Here is a 27,583-nt window from a genome sequence, read left to right on the forward strand (position 1 = left end):
CACAAAAAAAAAAAAAAAAAAAACCAGGAGAACAACCAGGGGTGGACAATCAGGCAGGGACAAAAACCCCACGCAATCCCCAGGCACAAAACGGCAGCAAAGCGCCACTCCACAACCGGACACAGGAACAAGGACACGCCACCGTGAAACACGGTACCAATGCTCACGTGCAGCAGCAGCAGCAGCAGCAACAGGCACCACTGCAACATGCAACATGTAAATAGCAACTCCCCTCTGCAAAGGCAGAGAACGGAGCAGGCAGACCCCAGACAGGGCCAACGGAGACACGACAAAACCCTGCAGGCCCAGAAACCTGCACCAGGCGACCGACGGCGGAGAAACCCCGCTCGATACCTGCTGGATGAGGTACTGGGAGCTCTTTTACACAAGCCCGGCCCAAGGTCAGGCCAGACCGGCCAGAGGATGGCCCACCAGGCAGCTGCTAGGAGCAGTCCACCGGCCCACATACCCCCACAACCAGGACGGGCCGGAACTGCCATACGAAAACAGGCCAGTGCGCCCTGGAAGTCCACGGACGAACCAGCAAGAAGGCTTATGCTCGCAAGTAGGTCGTGTAACAAGCACAGACCACTGACGGTAATACAGTGTTCCCCAAAAGTGCCAATAGCACCACTGCACTCCACTGGTACTATCCCGCAAGTTCTACCAGATAGGCGGGACCCAAGAGCCAGAGCTCAAATCCTGCAAGCACAGCCAGGAGCCTCACCAGGTGAGTACAGAACCAACCCTACAACCCCCCCACCTCACAACATTAAAAAAGGAGGGTCCCCTGAACGACTCCAGCATGGGTTGGACATGCACATGAGGGGGACAGGAAGGGGTGATAAAGGGACAGTCACTGGTTTGCGAACGGTCTCAGTCGTACAAAATTATACCTAAATAAAGACAGGTATATGAACACCGCCGCATCCAGCGCCCGGCCAAAAGACGCCAGACCGCAGAAACTCACCTGGCGAATGGTGGCTCGAACTTGACACGACTCAACCGTGCCCAGAAGAACTTGGGAGCACCGCCAGGTGACGACGCCAGAGCCGGACCCGCAGGAGAACAGGGAGAGGCGAAGGAGGCGGTCCACACCCATGACACAGAAAACCGCGGTGTCCTCCCCACAACTGGGAACCAGGACACCCCTGGCGCAAAGGGGCACATACCGCAGCCAGGGAGAAGAACGAGAGGCGAAGCACTGTAGCAAAAAAGGGCGCAAAACCCCAGCACTGAACCATCGCCCAGACCAAAACAAACTCCACGGCGCATGCGCATAACACGCTGGCCGAACCGCACACCCTCCCTGCGGGAAGGCGCCAGCCAGGACTATTGCACGAGAAAAAGAGCCAAAAGAGGAAGCAGGAACAAGAAAACCGGCCAAAGAAGCAAAGAGCCCAAAAAAAGGGAACCCAAACGGGCGACAAGTAGCCCAAACGGGCGACAAGTAGCCCAAACGGCCGACAAGTAGCCCAACCGGGCGACAAGTAGCCCAACAGGGCGACAAGTAGCCCAACAGGGCGACAAGTAGCCCAACAGGGCGACAAGTAGCCCAACAGGGCGACAAGTAGCCCAACAGGGCGACAAGTAGCCCAACAGGGCGACAAGTAGCCCAACAGGGCGACAAGTAGCCCAACAGGGCGACAAGTAGCCCAACAGGGCGACAAGTACTAGGAGCCGACAGACGTTCCAATAACGCGGGAAGTAGCGAAAAACCTTCCCGTACCCTCGAGAACACAGAAGCCAACACTAGTCCCGAAGGCACACGAAGGCGCAGGCGCACCCGAGACCAAAAGTCACGCAGAACCCCATCGAACGGGGAAACATGACAAAAACACCGTCCCAAAAAGCGGGGGAGGAAACATCCACCCACCGGACGGAACCAACCGACTCAAAGGCCAAGGAACCGAGCCCGGGGAGGGGCCGACGTCCAACAGCACGTACGGCGAGTGGGGAGGAAAGACCCCACTCCGCGTAACCACAAGCCCCGCCTAGAGGGGGATAAAACCCCCCACGGGGTCTAACGGGGCCAAGGCCCCCCCAAGTCAGCCCCTCCCCAGCCCCGGGAACCTACACGACAGGCCCCGGGGCCGAGCCGTTCCCCCAAAGCCCCGGCCGTACCAGAAAACCGGGGCAGCCGTGAAAACACTAAGGAAGGGAGCCCACTGGCAGACTCATACAACACGGCTGGAGGAACAGGCCCAAATGCCCCCGTCACTACCCCGGAAGGGGAATTCCCCGAGACTGCCCGAGTCTCAACACCACCAAACACCCCGCCCTGAACCTACAGACGGTAAGGAACCGGATGCAGGCAGGAAGGGTGAACCAGGGGAAAAACGAAATACAACGGGGCAGCCCCGGGGCTCCCGGGGAGGAAACCACGAGAACGTTGCCACCACCAAGGCTCAAGTGCAACGCCCCTGCTGCCCGCACCCGCTTTGTTAGCACAACTGGGTAACCGAGCCACAACGAGCAACCAAACTCGCAGGACACTGGGTCGAAGGTGTCACCGACCCCACAGGCAGCAGACGGAGGCAAAACAGAGAGTCACCCAGAGACAAAAGGTGAGAGCAACCCTCAAACTCGCTGGAAGCGAGGGGGGGGCTCTGGGGTCACATCCATCGGACCCGCGCGCCCCCAGGGGTTTCCCAGGGTCCCGAGCGTTTACTTTAAGAGGACTCGCGCTCAGGTAATCCCAGGCAGGGTACTGCTAACCGGCACCCAAGCTACCAAACAACTTTCTAAGAGCTGAACCCCCGGGACGTGTACACTCACGGGGACCTAGCAGGGGGTACCACCAGAAATACTCAGAACACAAGGGACACAAGGGGCAAGAACGAAGGCAGACCCCCCCACCAGGTATATAAACAAAAGAAAAAGAAAACCCCGCAAGAGGACAGCGTACCCAAGCGGAACAGAGCCGGCCGCTATGATTGGTAAAGACAAGCTGCACAGTACCCCGCGCCCCACCAGTGCAAACACTGCCCCTTACTCTAAGGCGAACAAGGGAGACAGAACACCCGAGCACACAAAGAGCGGCCGAAAACCAAGCGGTAAACGGCCAAGCAGGGGCAGGACCCAAGGAACTTGTGGAAGGTGGCCCCAAGCCCCAAGGGCAGTACTTACAGGGCACCTAGGGAAGGGAACCCTAGGCGCATGCAGCCCGAGTACTGAAGAATCACACCCGGCTCACGCACCACCTAGAAAACAGACACCACACTCTAGGTACAGTGCTGAAACAACCACTGGAGCCGGAGCACATAACCATTGCCTATAGCATCAGCCGAAGAACTGATGGGTGGATAGCCGGCGTGGGAGGTCTGGGGCTCCCCCTTCCCCCTCCCGGGGAGGGGGGAGCTGCGCAGACAGCGGCGCGGTGACGTATGACGTCATACTAGTTTCCGTGTTTTCTGTTGAAGAGTTCTATTCACTAGTTCGGCTTAGGTAGCAATTTTCACCAGAATAGGGGTTTGTTTTGGAATGCTTACCTTTCTGGATGCTTGACCCGGTCGATGGCAGACATAGAATGCTTCCAACCACACGGGGGTTTCTATAGGCCATTGCTCCCCTTGCCTCTCTGAGGGGGCCAGGTTCTGGCTCGTGGTCCCCGGTAGGCCCTAGAACTCCATACACATGACTGATGCCAAAGTCTGACATTAGCATATCAGCCGGTAAAGCTCCGGGGAGCCGACGGGGCTCCCCCCAGAAAATATCAAAGTTTTCTTTTGCTGAGTGATAGACAGAACAAATTAAGTGAAAAGGTGATGGAGGCCAAAACCATCAGTAGTTTCAAAGCATTATTTAACAAAGAGTATGGGGAAGACGATCACCACGAGCATAGCTCTCATCCTGCACTTAGGTAATTACACACTACACTTAATTTATACACTTAATATAATTACACACATAAAAACTGTCTTTAGAAACCCTGTGTAAGGAATAATTCAGAACCTTGTATACCACTTATGTCTGACAAATCCTGGAGTATGCAGCTCCAGCTTGGAGTCCATACATAGTTAAACACAAGACAGAGTTAAAGAAGATTCAGAGGTATATCACCAGACTAGTCCCGAGAACTGAGAGGTATGAGCTACGAGGAAAGACTATGGAAGCTAAACCTCACGTCCCTAGAAGACAGAAGAGTAAGGGGAGATATGATCACCACCTACAAAATTCTCAGAGGAATTCAGAGGATGGACAAAGACAAATTATTTAGCATTGATGGAACATAAACAAGGGGACACAGGTGGAAACTTAGTACCCAAATGAGCCACAGAAACATTAGAAAGAATATTGTCAGTGTCAGAGTAGTTAACAAATGGAATGCATAAGGCAGTAATGTGGTGGACAAAGACTCCATACACAGTTTCAAGTGTAGATTTGATAAGAGCCCAGTAGGCTCTAGAATCTGTATACCAGATGATTGATAGTTGAAATGCAGGACCAAAGAGCCACAGCTCAACCCCCGCAAGCACAACTACGTGAGAACACATACATTGCTGGTCCAAGTGTTGAGTGTGAGGGCAAGGTCCACACAGGTGCTGCTGGTCCAAGTGTTGAGTGTGAAGACAAGGTCCACACACAAGTGCTGCTGGTCCAAGTGTTGAGTGTGAAGACAAGGTCCACACACAGGTGCTGCTGGTCCAAGTGTTGAGTGTGAAGACAAGGTCCACACAGGTGCTGCTGGTCCAAGTGTAGAGTGTGAAGACAAGGTCCACACACAAGTGCTGCTGGTCCAAGTGTTGAGTGTGAGGGCAAGGTCCACACACAAGTGCTGCTGGTCCAAGTGTTGAGTGTGAAGACAAGGTCCACACACAGGTGCTGCTGGTCCAAGTGTAGAGTGTGAAGGCAAGGGCCACACAGGTGCTGCTGGTCCAAGTGTAGAGTGTGAAGGCAAGGTCCACACAGGTGCTGCTGGTCCAAGTGTAGAGTGTGAAGACAAGGTCCACACAGGTGCTGCTGGTCCAAGTGTTGAGTGTGAAGGCAAGGTCCACACAGGTGCTGCTGGTCCAAGTGTTGAGTGTGAAGACAAGGTCCACACAGGTGCTGCTGGTCCAAGTGTTGAGTGTGAAGGCAAGGTCCACACAGGTGCTGCTGGTCCAAGTGTAGAGTGTGAAGACAAGGTCCACACAGGTGCTGCTGGTCCAAGTGTAGAGTGTGAAGACAAGGTCCACACACAGGTGCTGCTGGTCCAAGTGTAGAGTGTGAAGGCAAGGGCCACACAGGTGCTGCTGGTTCAAGTGTAGAGTGTGAAGACAAGGTCCACACAGGTGCTGCTGGTCCAAGTGTAGAGTGTGAAGACAAGGTCCACACACAGGTGCTGCTGGTCCAAGTGTAGAGTGTGAAGGCAAGGGCCACACAGGTGCTGCTGGTTCAAGTGTTGAGTGTGAAGACAAGGTCCACACAGGTGCTGCTGGTCCAAGTGTAGAGTGTGAAGGCAAGGTCCACACAGGTGCTGCTGGTCCAAGTGTTGAGTGTGAAGGCAAGGTCCACACAGGTGCTGCTGGTCCAAGTGTTGAGTGTGAAGGCAAGGTCCACACAGGTGCTGCTGGTCCAAGTGTTGAGTGTGAAGACAAGGTCCACACAGGTGCTGCTGGTCCAAGTGTTGAGTGTGAAGACAAGGTCCACACAGGTGCTGCTGGTCCAAGTGTAGAGTGTGAAGACAAGGTCCACACACAACTGTTATAATCATGCATGAAGGTAATGTCTGCTCACAATTCTCGTAATATACACTAATGACACACTGCTACGTCTCACACTCCTGCCGCACAACAGTCACACGCTACCTGCGGGAATATGCACAAAATTTATTTATTCAACTTATGGATTCATGCCAACAATAAATCAGATATACTACTATGCATATTAAGAGCCTAAGTTTTTAATGAACGTATTACAGTATCGTATAAAAACAGGTTTACACAATTTTTTCATACTTTACTGTATATAACTATTACAGATATGCATATTATGTCCTACCTAAGAGACAGAACTGTATTATGGTACTAAACTTAGACAAAGTGCACCTTACCTAATAGCCAGTGCATTTATTTTCTTATATCTCGGTAAAAAAACCAGCGTTGTATGTAACGAAATGCCATTTTTTGGGCGAGACTTTGAGGCTCCCCAAAGCTAATCCAGATTGATATGGATATGTTAGACTTTGACATCAGTCAGTGTGAATAGAGTTCTTAGGCCTACCGAGGACCACGAGCCAGAACCTGGCCCCCTCAGAGGCACGAGGAACAATGAATGGCCTATAGAAACCTCCATATGGATGGAAGCATTCTATGTCTGCCATGGGTATATAGCATACACCAACGATATTGGAACTGGTTTACTCACGTATGTTAAGAGTGGATTAATCTGTAAACTAATAAAAAATCACAGGAGTGATAGTATACATTACCAAAAATTCAAATTACAAACTGCAAATAGCCATTTCCTACTGTATAACATATATGGACGATGTAGTGTACTTAAAGCAGACCTGCTACCGAAACCTACAGGTAACACAGCTATGTTATGTATGGGTGACTTTAATGCTCGTCACACTGCTCTTGGTGATGTTCAGTGTAACAATAATGGAAGGGTCTTCTTGAAATACCTTACTGATCATAATATTACTGTGTATGATACTGATAAACAGACCCATTTATTGGGGGGGTAGACTGGATTATGTGATTGGATACAGCCTAGCAGATAGCAACGTCAACGTTAAGCTCAACCCAGAGCTAGTAAGTGATCATTTTGCAATATATTGTGAATACAATGTGGCGGATATTAGGTCCAATCCTCATCCTAGGGTTAAAATTAACATTCCAGACAATCTTAAACAGCACTTTAAGGCTTATGTACATAATTGGTACACTGGGTATACACCTGTATCAGTGGACCACTTTTACAATGATCTTGTCAGTATCATTACCAGTTATTATGATACCTGGGTTAAATCAAGAAAAAAGAACACTCGTTCTTCCTCATGGACAGAGGATCCTATTATTATTGCAGAGCGAGCTAAAGTGCTTCAGCTTGCTGACTCTTATAAACGAGACAAAACACCTGACAATTTACTTGCATTCCTTAATGCCAACAGAGATTTTCGCGAGCTTAGGGTCAAGTTAAGAACACATATTGGGAACAATTCCTACAAGGTATCAATAGAACCAGAACATTATCGGAAATGTGGAACAAAATTAAAAACATTACCAAACCTTCAGCCCCAGTTCAGCTTCATCATACTCCTGCAGAATATGCTGACATGCTCTTAGCTCAATGATCTAGTGCCTCACAAATTTCTTTCTTACCCCCAGATATACAGCAGCATTTAAATAATACCAACATTAACAGAAACTTTAATATTGAAATAGCACGTTCCTCACCAGATTTAACAGATCAGTTTGCTATAACCCCCCTTTGAATTGACATCAGCATTAGGGAAACCTAAACAAACTGCCCCTGGTGAGGATGGTATAACTTATAACACCTTGAGCTTACTGAATGATGTCCCTAGCCACCCTCTGCTTGACCTCTATCAAATGAGTCTCTCGCAAGGTATCTTGCCAAAGTAATGGACACAAGGTCTCATAGTACCAACTCCTAAGCCTAACTCTCAAAGATTCAGACCCATTTCCCTTACATCTTGTATGTGTAAAGTCTTGGAAAGAATTGTTCTCAATCGTGTCATGTTTCAGGTCAAAGAAAAACTGGCCCCAAACCTATATGGGTTCATGCCCAAGTGTAGCAGACAAACATGCTTTGCTGAATATTTTGTAAACTCCCAGGATGGGACACAGGCAGCCTTTATTGACCTAAAGTCAGCTTTCGATGTAGCGAATGGCGAAATAATATTAGAGCAACTTGCTGAATTTGGAATCAAAGGTAATCTTCTGAGTTGGATAAAGAGCTACCTATCCAACAGGCGTGCTAGTGTCCTATTTAAAGGAGTTAAAAGTACAAGAGCAGATGCATTCAAACTAGGAACACCTCAATGTGGTGTCCTAAGTCCTATGCTCTTCAATATACTTATGCACAAACTTATCCATGACATACCTGTACAACCTACGGAAACTGTTATATGTTATGCTGATGATATTTGTATTATGGCACACAGTAAACCAAGGCTACAAGTGTTACTTGATGAATTCTCCAAGAAAGTAGTAGAATGTGGCCTCATAATCTCTGTTGATAAAACAAGGGTTCTTATTCCCCATTCTCTTCATGTTAACTATACTATTATTGGAGTGCCCTTGGAGACGTGAGAGTCTTGTAAATATCTTGGAGTCGAGGTTAATGATACAAATCTCGTCAGCAACCTGCGCAAAAAACTAGTTGAGCGTCTTAAACCTCTCAAAACTCTTGTTGGCAAAGGATTTGGCATTAACATAAAATATGCTCGTAGTTTTTATATTGCCTTTATACGATCTGTTGTTGATTATTATGCCTTGCATCTTCTTAATTTTTCTCCTAAACAATTACAAGGCCTAGATGTAGTACAGAATGATGCCATGCGCATCATCCTGGGTTGTCCTAGAACTGTCAGAATTGTTAACATGAGAAAGGAACTAAACTTGCCTTCCATTTACGAAAGAATAGTTCTACTTAGTACCATGTTTTGCGCCAAAACTTTGAAAAATAATGGTCCCTCCAGCTCTATTCAAATTAAATTGAGATCCATTCTAAACAATTCTGACTGTTCCCTCAATCCACCGCAAAAAGCTCCCTACAGTGTGTGGCTTAGTAGTTGTGCCTATAATCTTCAGAAACTGAATGTGTGTCTCTTAAATCTGATAAAACTGTTCACTATATTCCCCCTTGGAAAGATGTGGAGGTCTCTCTGCATTATACCCCCATCAGTGTAAAACAAATGTATAATACTGACATATTGAGAAGTATAACATTAGAAGCTATTGACAGTCATCTTCAAATTCTCAAACCGACTGAATCCTACGCCTTTACTGATGGCTCTGTGCAGTTAGGCACTGGCAGAACAGGTTGTGCATGTGCAGTATATAAAGGGAATGAAATGATCATGACTAGTATACAGAGATTGAACAACTGGGCAAGCACGACACAGACCGAGCTATTGGGCATTTATCTAGCCACTGAATACCTTAAGCTCAATGGTGGTGGAGTTATTTTCTGTGACTCTAAAAGTGCTCTGCAGTCCTTAAATAACCCATCACAATGTATGTCGGAAGTAGCTTGTAATATTAAATGGAATGTAATTTTTGCCAATGATAATAACTCTTGTATAAAATTTGTGTGGATCCCATCCCATGTTGGAGTTGGAAAACATGACTTTGTAGATCGATTGGCCAATGAGGCTTGCAGGAAAGAAAACATTGATTATGACTTTGGACTATCTAATGCAGTTATTAGAAACATACAAATTAAAGAAATTAATTCAGATTTAGAAGAACTAAGAAATGCCCAGAGACCTGAAAGCTGCAGTATTAAAAGTTATGACAAGTTTTGTAATACAGTAATAGGTATTTGTATGGTCAGCACAGTAACCGAACCAGGCAATGTGATGTAGTCATTGCGCGAATTCGCCTTGGCTATAGACACATCGGGCAGGTTAGTGAGGCTGAGCCACTACCAGAATACTCAGATTGTAAACTCTGTGATAAACCTTTAATGCATTCACTAGAACACTATATTGATGAATGTGAAACCGTAAAGGACTTTAGACCTCCTGGCCTCTTGTACCACCAAATGTGCAACTATTTTATTGACTCAGGTGTTCTGGACGACATCCTAACAATTTACCCAAAACTTGCTTGTCCATTTTAAAGAATCAAGAACAATTTTTATTTTATATTACTTCTAAGCTGCATCACTTATGAACCCATCCCTGCCCTTGTGTGGCAGTGCACAATAGAAAGTTTTCACATATCCATACATTAAAACATTGATTGTAACCATGATATATATGTGCTTCAGCCTACAGTTTAGACCTATTGTCTTATGTATGACCCTCTGTCCTGCGTGACAGTGAATACCAGCATTATCCTCACTTTAATAAGACTATCAAAATCCTCAGATTAGGCAAAATTGTAATTAATTTTGCCAATAAAGATGTTAATAGTAATAAATGCCATCGACCTAGCCAGGCACCCTGAAAGGTAAGCATCCCAAAACAAATCCCTAATCTGGTTAAGAAATTGCTACTGCGAGCCGAAATAGTGGACAGAACTCCCCAAACAAAAACAAGCAAACGAGCATGACGTCACCACATTGCCGTGCCATCATCTGCTCAGCTCCCCCCTCTCCGGGTGGTTGAAGGAGTAGCCCCAGACCCCTCGTGCCGGCTACCCAAAACCCCAGTTCTGAGGCTGGATATCACAAACACGCAAAAAAATGCCGACCGGAGGGAGGGTTGCCGTGGAGCCTTCGAGTCTCACCCAGAAAATGGTGTTTCATTACATTCAATGCTGGTTTTCTGGGGGAAGCCCTTACGGATCCCTTGAGCTACTTACCAAAAGATGAAAACAAGTGGGATTTATCCGGGAGGCGGTCGTTGCTCGCCCCTCAACACAAAGTTGAGACAACTGGCTGCAACCGCCGACCCAAAGTGACACAAGCCCAACTAGGCCTAGGAACATTTACCAGGTAACGCACAGCCATGACCCTGTTCGAGCGCCAAAAACCCTGTGCCCAAATGTCAGCCCAAGACAAGTTACCAAAAACAGTAGCAAGCGCAGAAAACTTACGAATGTCATGGACACGGGGATAGACCGCAGGCTGGCTGGACTGAATAACCCTGCGGGCGACCTGGAAGACACGAACCTGGGAACAGGGAAGAAGGGAAACCGGATAAACCCAAAGCGCATCCCCCGGTCACACAGGCAGTGGCACGCAAATAACAGCAGAGAGCCGCAATCAGACAACACATGATGCACTCCTGGACTAGCCAACAAAGCATCAACAACCCAAAGACCCCTCCAGAAAGCAGCAGTCTCATTCTTCACCAGAAAAGAAGGAGACGGCTGCAACCAAACAAACCTATCACCAGGATCAAAAGAGCATAAACCCCTGCACCAGAGGAGAGCATGAAGCTCCCTGACCCAACCCACAGAAGCCAATGCCAACAAGAAAAGAGCCTTGGAGAAACAATCCAGAACTGAAGGGGCTACAACAAACCGAGGAGAGGAGAGATAAAAAGAGCACCCAATCCAAGGACCAGGATGGCTCAAGTGATGCATGAGCAGGCTGGAGGTGAAACAATGCAGGACACAGCTTGCAAAATGGCACAGAAGTAACATCAATACCGAAAGCAAGCTTCAGGGGTTCCGCCAGCGGCGCACGACGTGAGGCGACAGTATACAGCATAAGATGACGGTCCTGAAACAACCACGAAAGGAAGGACAAGACAACCTGAACAGAAAGCAAAGTACAGTATACCTAGGAAGTGACAAAAAGAAATGGAAGGACCGCCAAGAAACTTCATACTGCCGCCGAGACGAAGCACACACATGGGACACCATCAACGTAGCCACCTGATCACCATACAAATGGTGATAGACCCTGAGTTAAAAATACCAGATGCAAAGACTCAAGGAGATGATCAAACCAGCCACGTAATGGACCAGACCGATTATCTAAAAGAAGCGGAGCCAGGGAAAACCCCTATGTTCAGACATCGAGCAAGCAGCGCCTGAAAACAAGGCTAGGTTGGCCACCAAGGAACCAGAAGAACTACTCTTCCCTGGTAAGTCTCCAAGTGAGCTAGAACCTGGAGTAACAGCAGAACTGGTGAAGAGGTACAGGTAACCTCATCTCAACCAGTCATGCCGAAAAGCATCGATCCCGACGGCCTCACAGTCGGGGTAGGGCGCCACTTATACCGGGAGACGCCGCGACCACACTGAAGCGAAGAGGTCCATTTCTGGGAGCCCGTACATTCGATAGAGCCAACTGAATGAGCCGGCGTCGACCATCCATGCAGAGGACATGGAAATGAACGGGGCAGGCCATCCATAGACGCTGGACAACCCCCACCCCCCTGGATGTGAACGACCAGGAGAGCCAAACCCTGAGAACTTAGCAGACGAGCCACCCAAAACGTCCAGCCCAAAAAAGCCAAGAATCGCATCGAACCCACTCGGTTCAGGCAATGGACTACGGGGGAGCAGTCTGAATGGAGCCTGATTGTCAAACCCACTGAAGCGACATTAAGCGAATAAAGTGACATCGAAGCGAATAAACGATTATCCTTAGTAAAGGAAAGCAACTAACTGGACTCTGTTTAGATTCAACTAAATGTGGAGATATTTTTGTGGCTGCCTGTCAGAACACGCAGTAGGAAGGATTTGGCAGAATATTGCGCATTATAAAATCATGATTATGGTTAATTTTACAAGTTAGTAATTTTTAGTAACTACTTGTGGTTAATACAACAATGATGTATTATAATACAAAAATGATGTATAATGGTTTGATAATTTCTAACACCAAGGGCGGGGTAAATGCCGAGCAGCTAGAATCCCCACGGAAATGGTTATCCCTAACCCACCAGGGAAGGAACCCTAACACACAAGGGCAGTACTCACAGGGTGCCTAGGGAAGGCTGCCCCTAAGCGCATGCAGCCCCAGCACTGATGAACACCTGGCCAGCACACACAACAACACTGCAGAGGTCGCCACGAAGGCAAAAAACTGCCTTAGAAATCGAGGCCAGAGATGTCCACCCTAGACCACATTAGCTAACAAACTGGAGTGCTGGATAGCTGGCGCGTGTAGGTACAGCGATCCCTCCTCCCCCTATCGGGAAGGGGAGGGGAGGGCTGCGCGGACGAGCGACGCAGCAGAGGAGTGTGATATTTGCTTGTTTCCTTTAGACTGGAGGGAGTTCTACCTCTATTTTCGGTTTTTAGTTGTCATTTTCTTACCATGTGGGGTTTGTTTTGCCTACCTCGTATGCCTACCTTTCTGGGTGCCTAACCCCGGTCGATGGCAGATAAGGAAAACCTCCAACCACAGGGGGGAGGTTTTCCCAGGGCCATTGGTCCCTGCAAACTCTCTGAAGGGGCCAAGGTTCTTGTTCGTGGTCCCTGGTAGGGCTGAACGCCATAGACTAATGCCCCGGTCTAATATATTACACATTAGCCCAATAGCTCCAGGGAGCCGAAGGGGCTTCCCACAGAAAAGTACCTAAATTTCATCCTCATAGTATCCTACCTTGTGCTTCAAATTCTCACTGTATCTTGTACTACCCATTTCCCCAATATTAGTACTTAAGACATATATAACACTCAGTTATAAGTGTTATAACAATATAAATTGACAGAAGTGATATGTTGATATAAAATTTTGCTACCATTTACTTTTTCATCTTACCTGATATGTTAGGTTAAGGACCTGCCCGAAACGCTGTGTGTGTTAGCGTACAAATACCAATCTTATGTAATCTCATAAACCCATTGAACCTTCTTGAAATTGTAAATATAAATTATTATTATTATTATTATTATTATTATGTTAACGTAGCTCAGCTGACTCTGGCGTTGCCCCCATCCACTTTCACTGCAGACACAGTTGAGCAGTCCCTTCCCACTGGGGATGCCAAGCCCTCACTTTCACAACAATTACTTCACTCTGATCCTGGTCTGTTGGACCATGTGCATCTGTACCAGTTATCGGGCAAACAATGAAGATCTACTCTGGGGCCCTCATGGCTGGCCTCTGGCTGGGGCTATGGGGGAGCCCGAAGGGAGGGGGGGGGTGTCCTTGCCCTTCCCCAAACTCTTTCTTGAGTTAAACAGCCGCTTCCTGGGAATGTGTATGTACGCGCATTTGTTTTTGGCCGTGGGTAGCTGAGAGTATGATGTATTCCAGGGGCTTATATTACTAAATTTCAGTAGGAGGCTTATTTTTATAAGCATAAGCAAGTGTTTAAGTTTCAAGTCAGGATAAGGCACTTGCAAAATTATGCATGAAAACAAGGCAGTAAAAACATTGAAGAGCTGAAAACAATAAAAATAAAATTATAAATATTTCTACTTAATACTCACATTAGACTGCCATTTCCATTTGAATCTTTGGATGAGGCTTATACCCAACCAATTCAAAATCTTCAAACTTGAAGTCATTGATGGACTTAACATTTCTCTTTATCTTTAACATTGGGAAAGGTCTTGGTTCTCTTTTCAGCTGTTCTTCTAAAGCAGAGCTGTGGTTGGCATACACGTGGGCATCTCCCAGGGTGTGAACGAACTCTCCAGGCTGCGAAAACAAGTCAGGTTTTATGCACATGTTATACAGTACCTAGAAAAGCTTTCCAATTAGTTTAAGAATGAATGAATGGTAAAAGCTTTGGCATGTGTAGTAAAAGTGTTTTATCTATCGTCCCTGGCCGGAGTTATTGTTGTACCGGATGGATGCTCGCTTGACTGTTATTGTTTTGGTGACCGGTAGACTAGCTGTGACTCAAGTACATTGGTTGGGCGCATCCGATCCCATGATCGTCGTCGCCCCTAAATCAACACAACAAGTACATTGGTCGGTGTAATGTCTTAATTTCAGTTTGTTCTAGCTTTAGTTCATATGCAGTTTGCTTATTGTTATAGTGAATAGAAAGTGCTTAAACAGTATATATGTATTGTATATTATATGGCTCGATATTATTGCAAGATGTAACTGTACTGTAATTATTTGATCACTAAAGCCACAAGTCTGGCAATGTGTTTGTTTACCTTAGCAGGATACATAGGAATTTACAGCAATGTGAAAACAATATTTATTGGCTAGTACTGTAGCAAGAAAATGGGTAACTGGTCTAAAGGAAGGTGGTGACTTTAAAATTATGAATAATATAACCTTTCATCTATGAACATGTTAATAGCAAGCAATGCATCCTTCAATTTAACCATTTTCATTGTCCTCATAATCAACAACAGATGATCCACTACTGTTGTTCATGAGAACCAGGAGCTCGGTATGAGTCCTCAGCTTCCTCATATACAACAGTGTCTCAAGATGACTTGATATGCATTGTGAGTACCAAGGGTTCAAATGAAGATGCAACAAATTATCTTAGTGAAGATTCTTAACATTGAGGCAAAATTCTTACAATTTTGGAGCTTTTGCTGATGTTCAGCTCTTAGCGAGGCATATTTTTTGAGACGATACAAATTTTTGAGGATACTCTTAACTCATTTTTCTTTTATCTATGTAAGTAAAAATGGAAATGTTCGTTTGTTCAAAATCGCTAATCTCAGAAGGTTCTTCACCGATTGCCTTGAAATTTTCACACAACATTCCATTCGCATCCGAGCGGGTTTTTTATATACATACAGTACTATATAGATGTCACATCTGTGACGGGAAAAACATGCTTTTTTTGAAAAGCTGTCTTTTTCGTGTGTTTTTCAAGCGAGGGAAATTTTCAAAACCTCTTTACCGATTGCTTTGAAATCTTGACACAACATTGCATTCGAATAGGCGAGTGTTTTTATATACCTACTATATACATGCCTCACCTGTGACAGGAAAAAATATGCTTTTTTGAAAAAAAGTGCCATCTGTTGGACGTATGAGCAACACACGCAGTAATCTCCGAAAGTTCTTCACCGATTGCTTTGAAATTTTGACACTACGTTCCTTTCAAATACGTGTGTGTTTTGATATACCTACTATTTAGATGCCACCACTGTGACAGGTAAAAACATGCATTTTTTTAAAAACAGCGCCATCTGTTGCACGTAAGAGCAACATACGTTATACAAGATATGTTACGATTCAAATTCAATGTTTCTGATTGCATTGATAAGGTGAATTTTCATAGATTTTGATTTATTTTCATTTTGTTTTAATTATTTTGTGTGAATTTGCATTGAAATTTAGCTGTATTGTTTACCATACCGTTCATTTCATGGGTATAGTTAATTTGTTTCTTTTTTCATTGTTTTTCATTACGTTTTTTTAACTGTTCTTATTTTTCAGTGCAATTGGTGATGAAATTGAGCTGTGTCGATTGATCCGCATTTGAATTGAAATATTTCATTAGTATTTTTTGTTTTTGTTTCGAAAACAAGAAAATGGACAACACGTTTATTTCACAACTGCAAATGGGCAACAAACAGCTATGAATCCACCGGCTACAACAACGTTAACTGCTTTCTTCACGTTATGTCAAAATGACACGTTTGCTAAAACATTGCTGTATTTGGAAGTGCCTACATATTACACATTTTTTTATTGATATAAAAAACCAAAATACAAAACAGGCAACAAGGAAAGAACAACATAATGATACAAGAAACGTGCCAATGAATGAAACAATACTACAAAAACCATGTAACATACTTAATGTAAATACAAGGAGGCACAGGAAAGAGTACAAAATGCAAACAGCACATGACATAACACATGGCACAGGACACAAATACAACATAAAAAAGGCATAATTAATAACAACAAATAGGAACATAAAGACAACCACCCCATAACACAGAGGGGTGTTAAACATAATAATATCACGGACTCCCAAAAACCCCACAGAGAAGAGCATAACAGTACACAAAAGGCAGGTGCCATATACAAAGGAGCAATAAACACACAATATAAATAGCATAAAAAGTACAAGGAATAAAATATGCACAGAACGAAATAATGAAGCACACACATAACCCACGGAACAAACACAAGGAACAACAACAACACACACCAACATGCCCGCCACCCCAACACACGGGGCGTGAGCAAAGCATACCACACCAAAACACACCCAGCCAAGCAGAAGCTCATGCAGAAGCCAGGAAAAAAACACACCCACACCAAACGCACGACATCCACACGCTGCACCTGCAGAACATCCAACAGGCCCAACTGGACCGCAAGATCATTCAAACCCCGGATGTTTAATAACGCACATACAACAGAGGGCGCCATCGGAAGAACCTCAGGACACCCCCAATCCCAAACGACCCCCGGGGGGAACACCGGCACACCCCGTGGGAGCCGCACCTGCAACACCAGGAGAAACCACCCGCTGTACCCCAGATGACGACCTAACATTGCCGGGCGGACGAGGACACTTCTGAAGTTTCAAGGGGGGTACACCATGCGATGAATCGCACCAAACCTCCGACGCCACCATCCACTCTGCCCCCGCCTCCCCGGAACCCACGTCAGCAGCACCGCCTCCCACACCGCCAGACCCCTCGGCCGATGGAGGAACACCCACCAAACCCACACCACATGAAGCCTCGATCCCAGGGGGGCCTTGCTGCGTGACATATCCTTCAGAGCGAGCTTTCGGCGAGGGGCAGAAGAACTCAAAGATTCCACATGAGGCACATCACCAGCAACAGCAGATGGGCGCCCCACCGCACCAGCCTCAGGAACACAACGCCACGGACTCGCACGGATCTCGATCAACACCGACCACCACACAGACGAAGATGCAAGCACGACAGGTGAAGACACTCCACCAGGCACATCCACAGAGCTCTGACCATCCAGGGACGGCCCACTCCCCAGCAAGCGCGGAAAATTCTCCTCATGGAACACCGACGGGTCCTCCGTTCGAGGAGCACGGCAAACAGCAGTGAAGTGACCTTCCTCACCACACCTGAAGCAGGAGCAAGTCTGGCCCTGGTAGAATACCCACACGTAGAAGCCACACACCCCCACCCGGGAGGGAATAGTCCCAGTGAGCCTCATGCGCAACGTACGCGCACCCATACGGAGCCCCTGCAGCCGTCCACCACGTAGAAGGTTGAATCGATGTCCCGACACCACACCAAATTTGGCGAACACAGCACACAGCTCTGTTTCAGGGAAGTTTACAGGCACACTGTGGATGCTCACAAAGGTCAAGGGCCCCCACGGATTTGAGACCTCCACAGTCACAGCTGAATCGGGAATAACACGTGACTGCGCATCCCAGCGATGCACAAACTACTGGTAAATAAGTGACGTGGTGAACGTCACCGCCACACGGGTATGCGAAAGTTTCTCCAAGCCGAGGAGATCGGGGATATCCACACCAAGTACGTCCAGTAGGGCAATCTCCACAAGGGGCCAGTCAACAGGGGCAGAAAAGTCAAGCTGGATAGTGTCAACACAGTGAACACGGCCACCTCCAGCCGCCGCCATTACCACCTGCCAGGGCCCCAGCCAGCGGCCGCACCACACCTCCAAACAATGAACCACCACTCGGCAGCGACAGGCAAGCACTGGCAGGTCAAATCCAACGTCAGCGCCCTCCGGTGGCAGAGCGGCGAATCACGTATTACACATGGAATGCCAGCAGAAAATCATTTGAACGACGTAAACGAGGAGAGAGTCGACGGACAACCTGGCAAATTCAAACAAACTACGATAGGCAGACTGTACACCATTCATTCGAATCAAGATGAATACTTCTTTTTTCGCAAGCTGTTGGTAAATGTGCCCGGTCCAACGTCTTTCCAGCAATTAAGATTTGTCTGCAACGTAACACATGCCACTTTCCGTAGTGCATGTCAAGCTCTGAATTTATTGGAGAATGACCGACACTGGGATGTATGCATTAATGACACGTACAACGCATCACATCCAAATCAAATTCTTTCATTGTTTGCAATCATATTGACCACCGGCTCTCCATCTCCAACAGAGTATGGGAGAAACACAAATCGCACATGGCTGAAGATATTGTCCGTCGAATACGCAAAGAAAATTCAAATATGAACATGAATTTCACAGCAGAAATCTACACCGAAGCGATGATAATGATTGAAAATTTGTGCTTAGAAATCGCGAACAAAGTTCTCAATCAATTGGGAATGCCATCACCAAATTGATCTGCTGCTGCTTCGTTCGATGTAGAATTGCGTCATGAACAAAATTACAACACGGGTGATCTGTTGTCGTATGTGCAATCAAATATTCTTAACCCTTAAACTGTGCAACGCGCCTGCAGGCTCACGTCTGGTTTGCACAACGCGCCTCCGGGTATTTGTATTTTTAACGTTCCATTCAAAACTCCCGCGGCTACATGGGGTTCACATCAGCTTCCTCAGGGCTCTTGTAAACAGACGCAATCTTTAAAAAAAATTGTGGTCCACATTCCCGGGTGTGGGAGCCTCAGTAGTGTGTGAGCAACCAAGGCTGGCGCTCGCAGCATGAGCGCACAGCACTGCTGTTCAGCGTGTGACCACAGCATCGCCTAATAATGTCAAAATATATATATCTTGTATTATTTAGCCATGATAGTGTTATAGAAGAGCCTGAGTGTGATAATGACTGGGTACAATGTTCAAATATCAGTAATTCAATGCTGTTCACGATGTTCACAGTACTAGCCACAGCACCACAGCATTATTTCGTCCATCTAGGAATCTTCAAATGATTTCTTAGGTTCCTTTTCAAAATAAACGTGTAGTCAATTATTCATTTACAGGAATTAGTGACCAGGATTGTGGTTATAATTAGCGTTGTGCGTAGTATTGTGGAAGGAGGAATTTTGGTGAGGGAGGGAGGGAGAGAATTGAGGTAGCCTCATTGTGTGTGTGTGGCTGCCACTCTTGTTTTGCTCACCATACTAGCTTAGTGGTTCGCTATGGGCAACACATATGTACATGTGTATATACAGTGTGTATATAGTGTAATAACAGCAACAGGAGAATGTTGAGAGGAGCTATTTTGGAGAGGGAGGTTACGTAGTAATTGTAGCGTCGTCTGCTGTGTGATTTTTCATGCCGTGTATGGTGGCCACTGTACTGTTTGGACACAATACCGGCTTACTTGCATAGTTCTGGTAAATAAAACATGTAGTTAGGTATATATAACATGTGCAATTAGTGTAATAAGAACAATAACAGTATGGTGGGAGGAGCAATGTTGGCGAGTAAGATGTTGGAGTGAGGGAGACTGGCTGGGTGTGGCTGCTCTCACTCGCGGTGTTCTGAATGTGTTGATGGTGAATGTATATAGTGTGTGACAGTGTATAGTGTGTAAATATTGTATATATATACATAAATTAGCATGATACATAGTAAATATGTGCAGCATATGTGTACACAAGTGTCATGCACGTAACACAGTGTCTTCAGACAGTACGGATGTTTTACTACTGTAATATAGTGTACGTGTTCATTATACATAGGATTAGCACGTAAAAACAAATAAAATGTATTTGGAACCGTGCGCAAAAAATGAACAAAAATATATTCACGGCAACTCGCGCACCCTGCCCCGGGAGCGTACGTCATGGGCAAACGGGGAATGATGACGTCACGCACCAACTTACGGACCCCATAGCAACCAAAGTAAGTACAATTTCATTTTTTTTTTTTTACATACCCATACTGAGGGAAGGGTTTTTAACACTTTAAAAAATCAAAAGAATTTTTTCCAGAGAATTTATTTCCTGCGCACTGGGGGGGGGGGGTGTCATATTTGGAGGCAACGCAGTTAAGGGGTTAAGCTAACGCATGAGCGAAAAGACATTTACGATCAAATAATTCAAACTGTAAATAACGGGTTTGGAGAAATCTTCCGAGATGCGTCAGGAGGAACTGTACAACATTTCTAATTAGATTGATTTCGGCAGCATTTCAATCCCAAAATGGCCTAACCTTAGTTGTTGCATCGTCCGGAATAGCTGGAACAATGCTACCAGGTAGAAAAACTGCTACTCCGGCTTTGAAATTGCTATTAATAAAACATGCAACTCATTGAAACTCCCACGTACAACATTTCCAAAGCATTTGACATGGGAAAAGTATTGCAGAAATGTAAACTTATTGTTTGGGATAAATGCACAATGGCCCACAAAAAATCGCTCGAGGCTCTTGATCAATCATTGCAAGATTTGCGTGGAAACATGAGACCATTTGGGAACGCATTAATATTGCTTGCAGGAGATTTCTTGCAAACATTACCTGTAATTCCTCGATCGACACCAGCAGACGAAATAAATGCTTGCCTGAAATACTTTATTTTGTGGCGACACGTAAATGTTAAAATTCTCACATCAATTTCTGGAAATTGGGAACGGAAACGTGGCATTTACATACAAGTCCGTCGACACTGTGGTGGAAGCAGATGAAGCGGTTAAATATCTAAGAGAATTGTTTAATTCACTTGATCTGCTAGGGATACCACCATCGCACTAACTACAATTAAAAATTGGCGTGCCAATTATCATGTTACGAAATATCAACCAGCCAAAGCTTAGCAATGACACGCGGCTTGCAGTAAAAAAGTATTCAGCAACGTCGTAGAAGCAACAATCTTGACAGGACCTTTCAAAAGTGAAGATGTCCTCATTCCTTGCATTCCTATGATTCCAACGGATTTGCCATTTCAATTTAAGACATCGTAATTCCAGTTCGATTGGCGTTTGCAATCACCATCAACAAAGCTCAGGGCCAATCTTTAGAATTGTGTGGTTTCGATCTAGACACGAATTGCTTCTCACATGGACAATCATATGGTGCGTTTTCTAGAGTCGGCAATCAGACAATCTCTATATCTTCAGACAGTGGAACAAGAAAAAATATTGTATACCTACAAACATTGTAAAATTAAACATGTTAGAAACGTGAATTTTCTCTTTTCTTTCTTTTCCATTTAACTAGACTGAGCCACAGCAACACGTGGTGGGTACACCTAGTTAATTAATAAAAATACATGACCTTGAAAAGATGTATAGGTAAGGAATCGTCTCCAAAGAATTTTCAAAGAATTACTCGTCATTGCTATCTAAAATAATTAGAAGAGCCAAAACTAAATACTACGAAGATAAATTTACCCAAACAAAGGGCAACATTAAGAAAACATTGAGCACAATTTCACAAATATTGGGATCAAAGAAGAGTTTAAATAACAAACCAATACTCCTGTCATATAACAATGGTCAGCTTACAGCCTCTGATACTGTACTGCTATTGAGTTCAATAGGTTCTTCTCTTCCATTGGGTCATCCCTTGCAAATGATATTCTATCTTCCAGTATTGATCTTCAGGACCATCTTACAGGTAATTATCCACAGTCTCTGTACCTAACGCCTGCAAATTCCACTGATGTTAATGAGAATTTATGCAGTCTCCGTGGTGTAGTGGTAAGACACTCGCCTGGCGTTCCGCGAGCGCTATGTCATGGGTTCGTATCCTGGCCGGGGAGGATTTACTGGGCGCAATTCCTTAACTGTAGCCTCTGTTTAACGCAACAGTAAAATGTGTACTTGGATGAAAAAACGATTCTTCGCAGCAGGGGATCGTATTCCAGGGACCATAGGCTTAAGGACTTGCCCGAAACGCTACGCGTACTAGTGGCTGTACAAGAATGTAACAACTCTTGTATATATCTCAAAAAAAAAAAAAAAAGATAATCCTTTCCCTTAAAACCAAGTCTAGTGCCCTTGAGGAGATACCAACTTTAATTTACAAAAAAGCCTCCAGATCTTTAGCCCCTGCTATTGCATTGCTCTTCAACAAGTCACTTGAACTCCAAACCTTTCTAGATATTCTAAAAAAAAAAGGCGAGAGTAACCCCTGTCCACAAATGTAGTGATCTCACTGATGTTAACAACTACAGACCTATATCAATCCTGCCAAATTTGTCAAAAATATTTGAAAAACTAATCTACAAGCAACTTTACTCTTATCTAGCCAAACACAATATACTTAGCTCTTGTCAATATGGCTTCAGACCCAAAAAAAAGCACTAACGATGCACTTATTAGTATGATTAACTTGATACATGCAGCTCTTGATAAAAATGAGTTCCCTGTTGGGTTACTTGTGGACCTGTGTAAGGCTTTTGACACTGTCAATCACCAAAACAACCTTCTTAAATTACATCATTATGGAGTCAGAGGACACTCCCTGCAATTCCTCAAATCTTACCTTACTGACAGGCTCCAGTATGTTTCTGTGAATAATTCAATTTCTCCCACCCTACCCATCAACATTGGTGTTCCTCAGGGCAGCATACTTGGCCCTCTCCTCTTTCTCATCTACATTAATGACCTTCCAAATGCCTCCCAACACCTCAAACCAATTCTATTTGCTGGACAGTGGGTCCACTTTAACCTAATTTGGGCAGTGTTAAAACCTAAAGGGTTATTAAAGGTAGGAGCCGGTCGGCCGAGCGGACAGCACACTGGACTTGTGATCCTGTGGTCCTGGGTTCGATCCCAGGCGCCGGCGAGAAACAATGGGCAGAGTTTCTTTCACCCTATGCCCCTGTTGCCTAGCAGTAAAATAGGTACCTGGGTGTTAGTCAGCTGTCACGGGCTGCTTCCTGGGGGTGGAGGCCTGGTCGAGGACCGGGCCGCGGGGACACTAAAAGCCCCGAAATCATCTCAAGATAACTCAAGATAACCTAAAACAATACTGACATGTGCTGTTATTTTGCAAAATATTCTTTGGTGAACAAAGAATTGGCATAATAGTGTATACCATTCCTAGAGCTGTAATTGTAATATGGAACTAACATTGATTGTAACAAAACACCAATTTCTGGGTGACCCATGGTGGCCCCTTAAAGCTGTTTGCCGAGATGGTTACCTTCTACTGGGTTAGGTCGGGCGTCGAGTTCTTTAGGTCTTCCGGGAACTGACAACAGAACCTAGGTCCCTTCACAAGGGAACTGGTGCCCAGGCATGGTAAAAGAGGCCAGGCCCCAGAACCCTGCGAGAGTCAAAAAAAAACTTCACACACAAAGAGCAGCCCAGAACACTCGCAAAGTTAGCCTAGAATCGAATCGGTAAAGAACCAAACAGCAAGGTTGTGAAGGAAGTCCACAGACTGGTGAGACTGAACGACACTCCAGACAATAGGAGAAACAAACCTTGAAACAGGGACCAAGTTGACAGGACAACGCACAAGGAGGCCAGAAGCAATAACAACTGCCCAACAGGGCCGAAGAAGCAATACCCTGGAGGAGAGCAAGAAACTCGCTAACCCAGCCCCTCCTCCGAATAGACAGTATGTTTTAATACTAAATGTAATAAGTACAATCCTGACTATCGGCATAGTACATAAATACAGTACACTTAATTGCCAGCATCGCACCAAAATATTGTGAATATTAGAGTTTACCTGAAAAGCTGTACAGAAAACCATGACCTAACCTAACCTTGGGAGTGTAGGAGGACAAGCATGTAAATAGCATTTATTGCTTCTTAATTACAATTAGTACTTACCCTATAGCTATATTAATATTACAATTTTATAAAACTAATAAAACAAAACTGAAGTTTTTCAATAAATTATAAAGTAACTTAGGATATTTTTAAATTTTGTATAAAATTTCTATTGTTTAATGAAACTGAAAAAGAAATTCTTTACATTTAACACTTGTGTATATAGAACTGAACACGAAAACTTCAACCTAAAATTTTGAGTGTATTAACACAAAATGAGGAGAATATATGGGGAAGTAAATTTAAGGGCACAATTAAGTGTATTTATGTACTTTGCAGACAGTCAAGAATGTACTCATTACATTTAGTATTAAAACGTACTGTCTATTCAGAGGAAGAGTTGCGCCAATCAGACCACCAGAGGTAAGAGACCAAAACATAACTGGGACAAAAGGGAACACCGGAAACCAAACAGAAGGAAAAGAAAGAACACTGCCAAGAGATGAAACAGACTCAGGCAATGCAACAGCAGGCCAAGAGTGCATTAGTGCAAATTGGAGCTGAGGAAGGATCAACCCCCAAACACAAGCCACAGCAGCTCCACCAATGCCACACAAAGTGAAACAGCAACTGGCAAAAAACACCGAACAAGAAAAGGCTAAAAAGAAAGCAGTGCACCATATGGTTAGACACCAACAATGAAGAGAAAGGAAGAGGGGGAGAAAAATTAAAAATCCACGCACCCCATACTCTCACCACGAAGACCCGCATGTGGGCGTTATCTCGAGATGATTTCGGGGCTTGGCGTCCTCGCGGCCCAGTCCTCAACCAGGCCTCCTTTTTATTACACATCCCCAGGAAGCAGCCCGTGGCAACTTTCAAACTACCAGGTACCTATTTACTGCTAGGTGAACAGGCCATCAGGGTGAAAGAAACTGTCGATTTGTTTCCGCCTCCACCGGGGATCAAACCCGGAACTTCAGGACCAAGAATCCCGAGTGCTGTCCACTCAGCTGTGGGGCCCATACAATCAGAGATGGAAAGAAGAATGCTTGAAAAAACAAGCGTTGGATGTAATGAAATGCAATTCTCTGGGCTAGCCCCGGAGGCTTCCTGAAGCTATCCGAACTGATACAGTGCTATATTAGTTTGGCAACATCAGTCACAAGTCCTTTTACCTACCAGGGATCACGAGCCAGAACCTGGTCCCCTCAGAGAACAGCAGGGAGCAATGGCCTATGAGCACTTTACATTTAAAGTACAGTGGTACCTCGGATTACGAGTGCCCCTGGTTACGAGTTTTTCGGATTACGAGCAGGATTTGCTCGGAAAATTTGCATCCGGATACGAGCGTTGCATCGGGATACAAGCGTGTTGATACGCGTACAGGCCGACCTAGTGCGTGGTGGCACAGCGATCACCCCTCAGTTTACCAGTGCCTAGTGCCCAGTGACTATCCCGCCTCAATTCTTCGCCAGGATTTACAGTGTTTTGTTGGATATTTGGTCATTTGAGCATAAAAGTTGTTATTATATATCTCGCAATGGGTTCCAAGAAACCCAGTGGTAAGGTTCAACCTAAGAAAATAGTTGTGAATAGAGGCAGTAGAGGATGTCCCTTCCTCATTAAGAAAATGTATGAAGTATGGGAAGAACTGCAAAGTTTTGTTGAAAAAACTCACCCAGATAAAGCTGTAGCAGGCCATTGCATTGACCTTTTAAATGACAATGTGATGTCTTACTACAGACAAGTGTTAAAATGTAGGGAAAAACAAGTGTCTTTAGACAGATTCTTAGTAAGACAAACACGCAGGGAGCCACAAGCAGGTCCTAGTGGTATGCAGGCAAAACGTGCCAGAGAGTGCACACCAGAGAAGTCCTCACTGCCTGATGTTATAATGGAAGGGGACTCTCCTTCCCTCCTCCTCCCCACTCCTCACCATCTTCCATACACCAACAGCAGTCATCAGCAAGGGTAAGTAATAACCTGAACATAATTTTGTAGTACTGTATAGATTTCGATGAATTAGGTATGAACTTTAGTTTGAAGTGAGGTTTTTGGGTAATCAGGAACAGATTAATTCATTTCCCATTATTTCTTATGGGGAAATTAGCTTCGGTTTACGAGTTTTCGGGTTACAAGCCGTCTCCAGGAACGGATTAAACTCTTAAACCGAGGCACCCCTGTACAGTATGTCATAATTGCCATCGGAAAAGACCCAAAAAGGTGGGCGAATCAAAACAGACCACCGTCTGGTTAACCTGTTCAATCTACGTCCCAAAAGATCAAAATAACTCCCCTAGAAAGAGACAAAACAAGCAACCAGGGGAAACTGGATCCACCCAAATAGCTTCCACCATCACAGAACCAGTGGCCTGCAGGTAGTGCCATAAAATTGCCACCGGACACAACACACACATCCTCGGCCTAACCAACCAAGCATCCATAACCAATGGACCCCTTTGGAAGCCCACCGTCTCATTCTTCGCCAGAAAAGGAGAAGCTACAAATGAACAACACGACCACCTAGACCAAATGAACAGAGCCTCCAGCGTCGGAGGAGAGCATCTGCTCCCCAACCCAACCCCTAGAGGCCAAGGCCAACAAAAACAAAGCCCGCCAAAAATAATCTCTAACTAATGGGACCACAACAAAGCAAGGAGCAAAAAGAAAAGAAAGAACACTGTCTAAAGACCAAGAAGGCTCAGTTGGTGTATGAGCAGGCTGGAGAAAGAAAGAAAAAAGGCATGAGAAAGCTTGTGGAACGTAGCGAAAGCAACATCCACCTTGAACACAAGCTGGAGCAGCTCTGCCAACGCCACATGATATGAAGCAGCAGTATTAGGCAAGAGATGCCGATCTAGAAAAAGCCAAAAGAGGAAGGACAAATCAACATGGCTCGAAATCGATGAAAACCTTCAAAGAGAAAGAAAGTGACTGAAAGACCGTCAAGAGACTTCATACTGTTGCTGTGAAGACGACTGTAGGTGGGACACCATCAAAGAAGCCCCCTGATCATCATCTCAATGGTGACACGCACGCGTCAGAGAGACCAGACACGTAGAGCACAGCAGTAAGGCAAACCAGCGAGGTACCTCACTGGCCCGATCTGCTGAAAGAGGTGGAGCCGCAGAAAAAGAAAACTACAATGGCACCAAACCCCAATAAACCTGAAGAGGAAGCCGGCAAAGTAGCAACTGATGCAAGGACACTGGGGATCAAACCCAGTAATCGCGAGAGCAGCGAAAGAGGCTGCCCTGAAGATACCAGAACAGCCTCTGAAGCTAAACCCTGACCAGCGGATAAACCAGAGTAAAGTTCAGGTTCCCTTACAGCTGCTCGAGCAACTGCCAAGTGACCCAGGTCTCCCCTCAAAATCAGCCGAAGGTGGGACTGCAGAAGGAAGAGAAAGGGTCGCAGTCCGAGAATCCCATACTAGGCCCAGCCAAGTCCGAACCCGAGACGGAACCAACTGGGACTTCCGCCAGTTTATCAGGA

At 45.4% G+C, this 27,583-nt stretch overlaps 1 protein-coding gene across 4 annotated transcripts in view; it reads right to left on the reverse strand.

Annotated features, from left to right (window-relative positions):
* Positions 1–3,790: 3,790 nt before the first annotated feature.
* LOC123764541 (thymidylate synthase) overlaps positions 3,791–27,583 on the reverse strand; it is a 71,682-nt gene continuing 47,889 nt past the window's right edge. For all 4 annotated transcript variants that reach the window (XM_045752522.2, XM_045752521.2, XM_069314582.1 and 1 more), the window contains exons 7-8: positions 14,019–14,229; positions 3,791–5,789 (exon numbers count right to left, since the gene is read on the reverse strand). In XM_045752522.2, coding sequence (XP_045608478.1) covers positions 14,020–14,229 — 210 coding nt within the window. In that variant the 3' untranslated portion in view covers positions 3,791–5,789; position 14,019. The remainder of the gene's footprint in view (positions 5,790–14,018; positions 14,230–27,583) is intronic.

Source organism: Procambarus clarkii, chromosome 79 (assembly GCF_040958095.1).
Source record: "Procambarus clarkii isolate CNS0578487 chromosome 79, FALCON_Pclarkii_2.0, whole genome shotgun sequence".
In the NCBI taxonomy this organism is placed as follows: domain Eukaryota; kingdom Metazoa; phylum Arthropoda; class Malacostraca; order Decapoda; family Cambaridae; genus Procambarus; species Procambarus clarkii.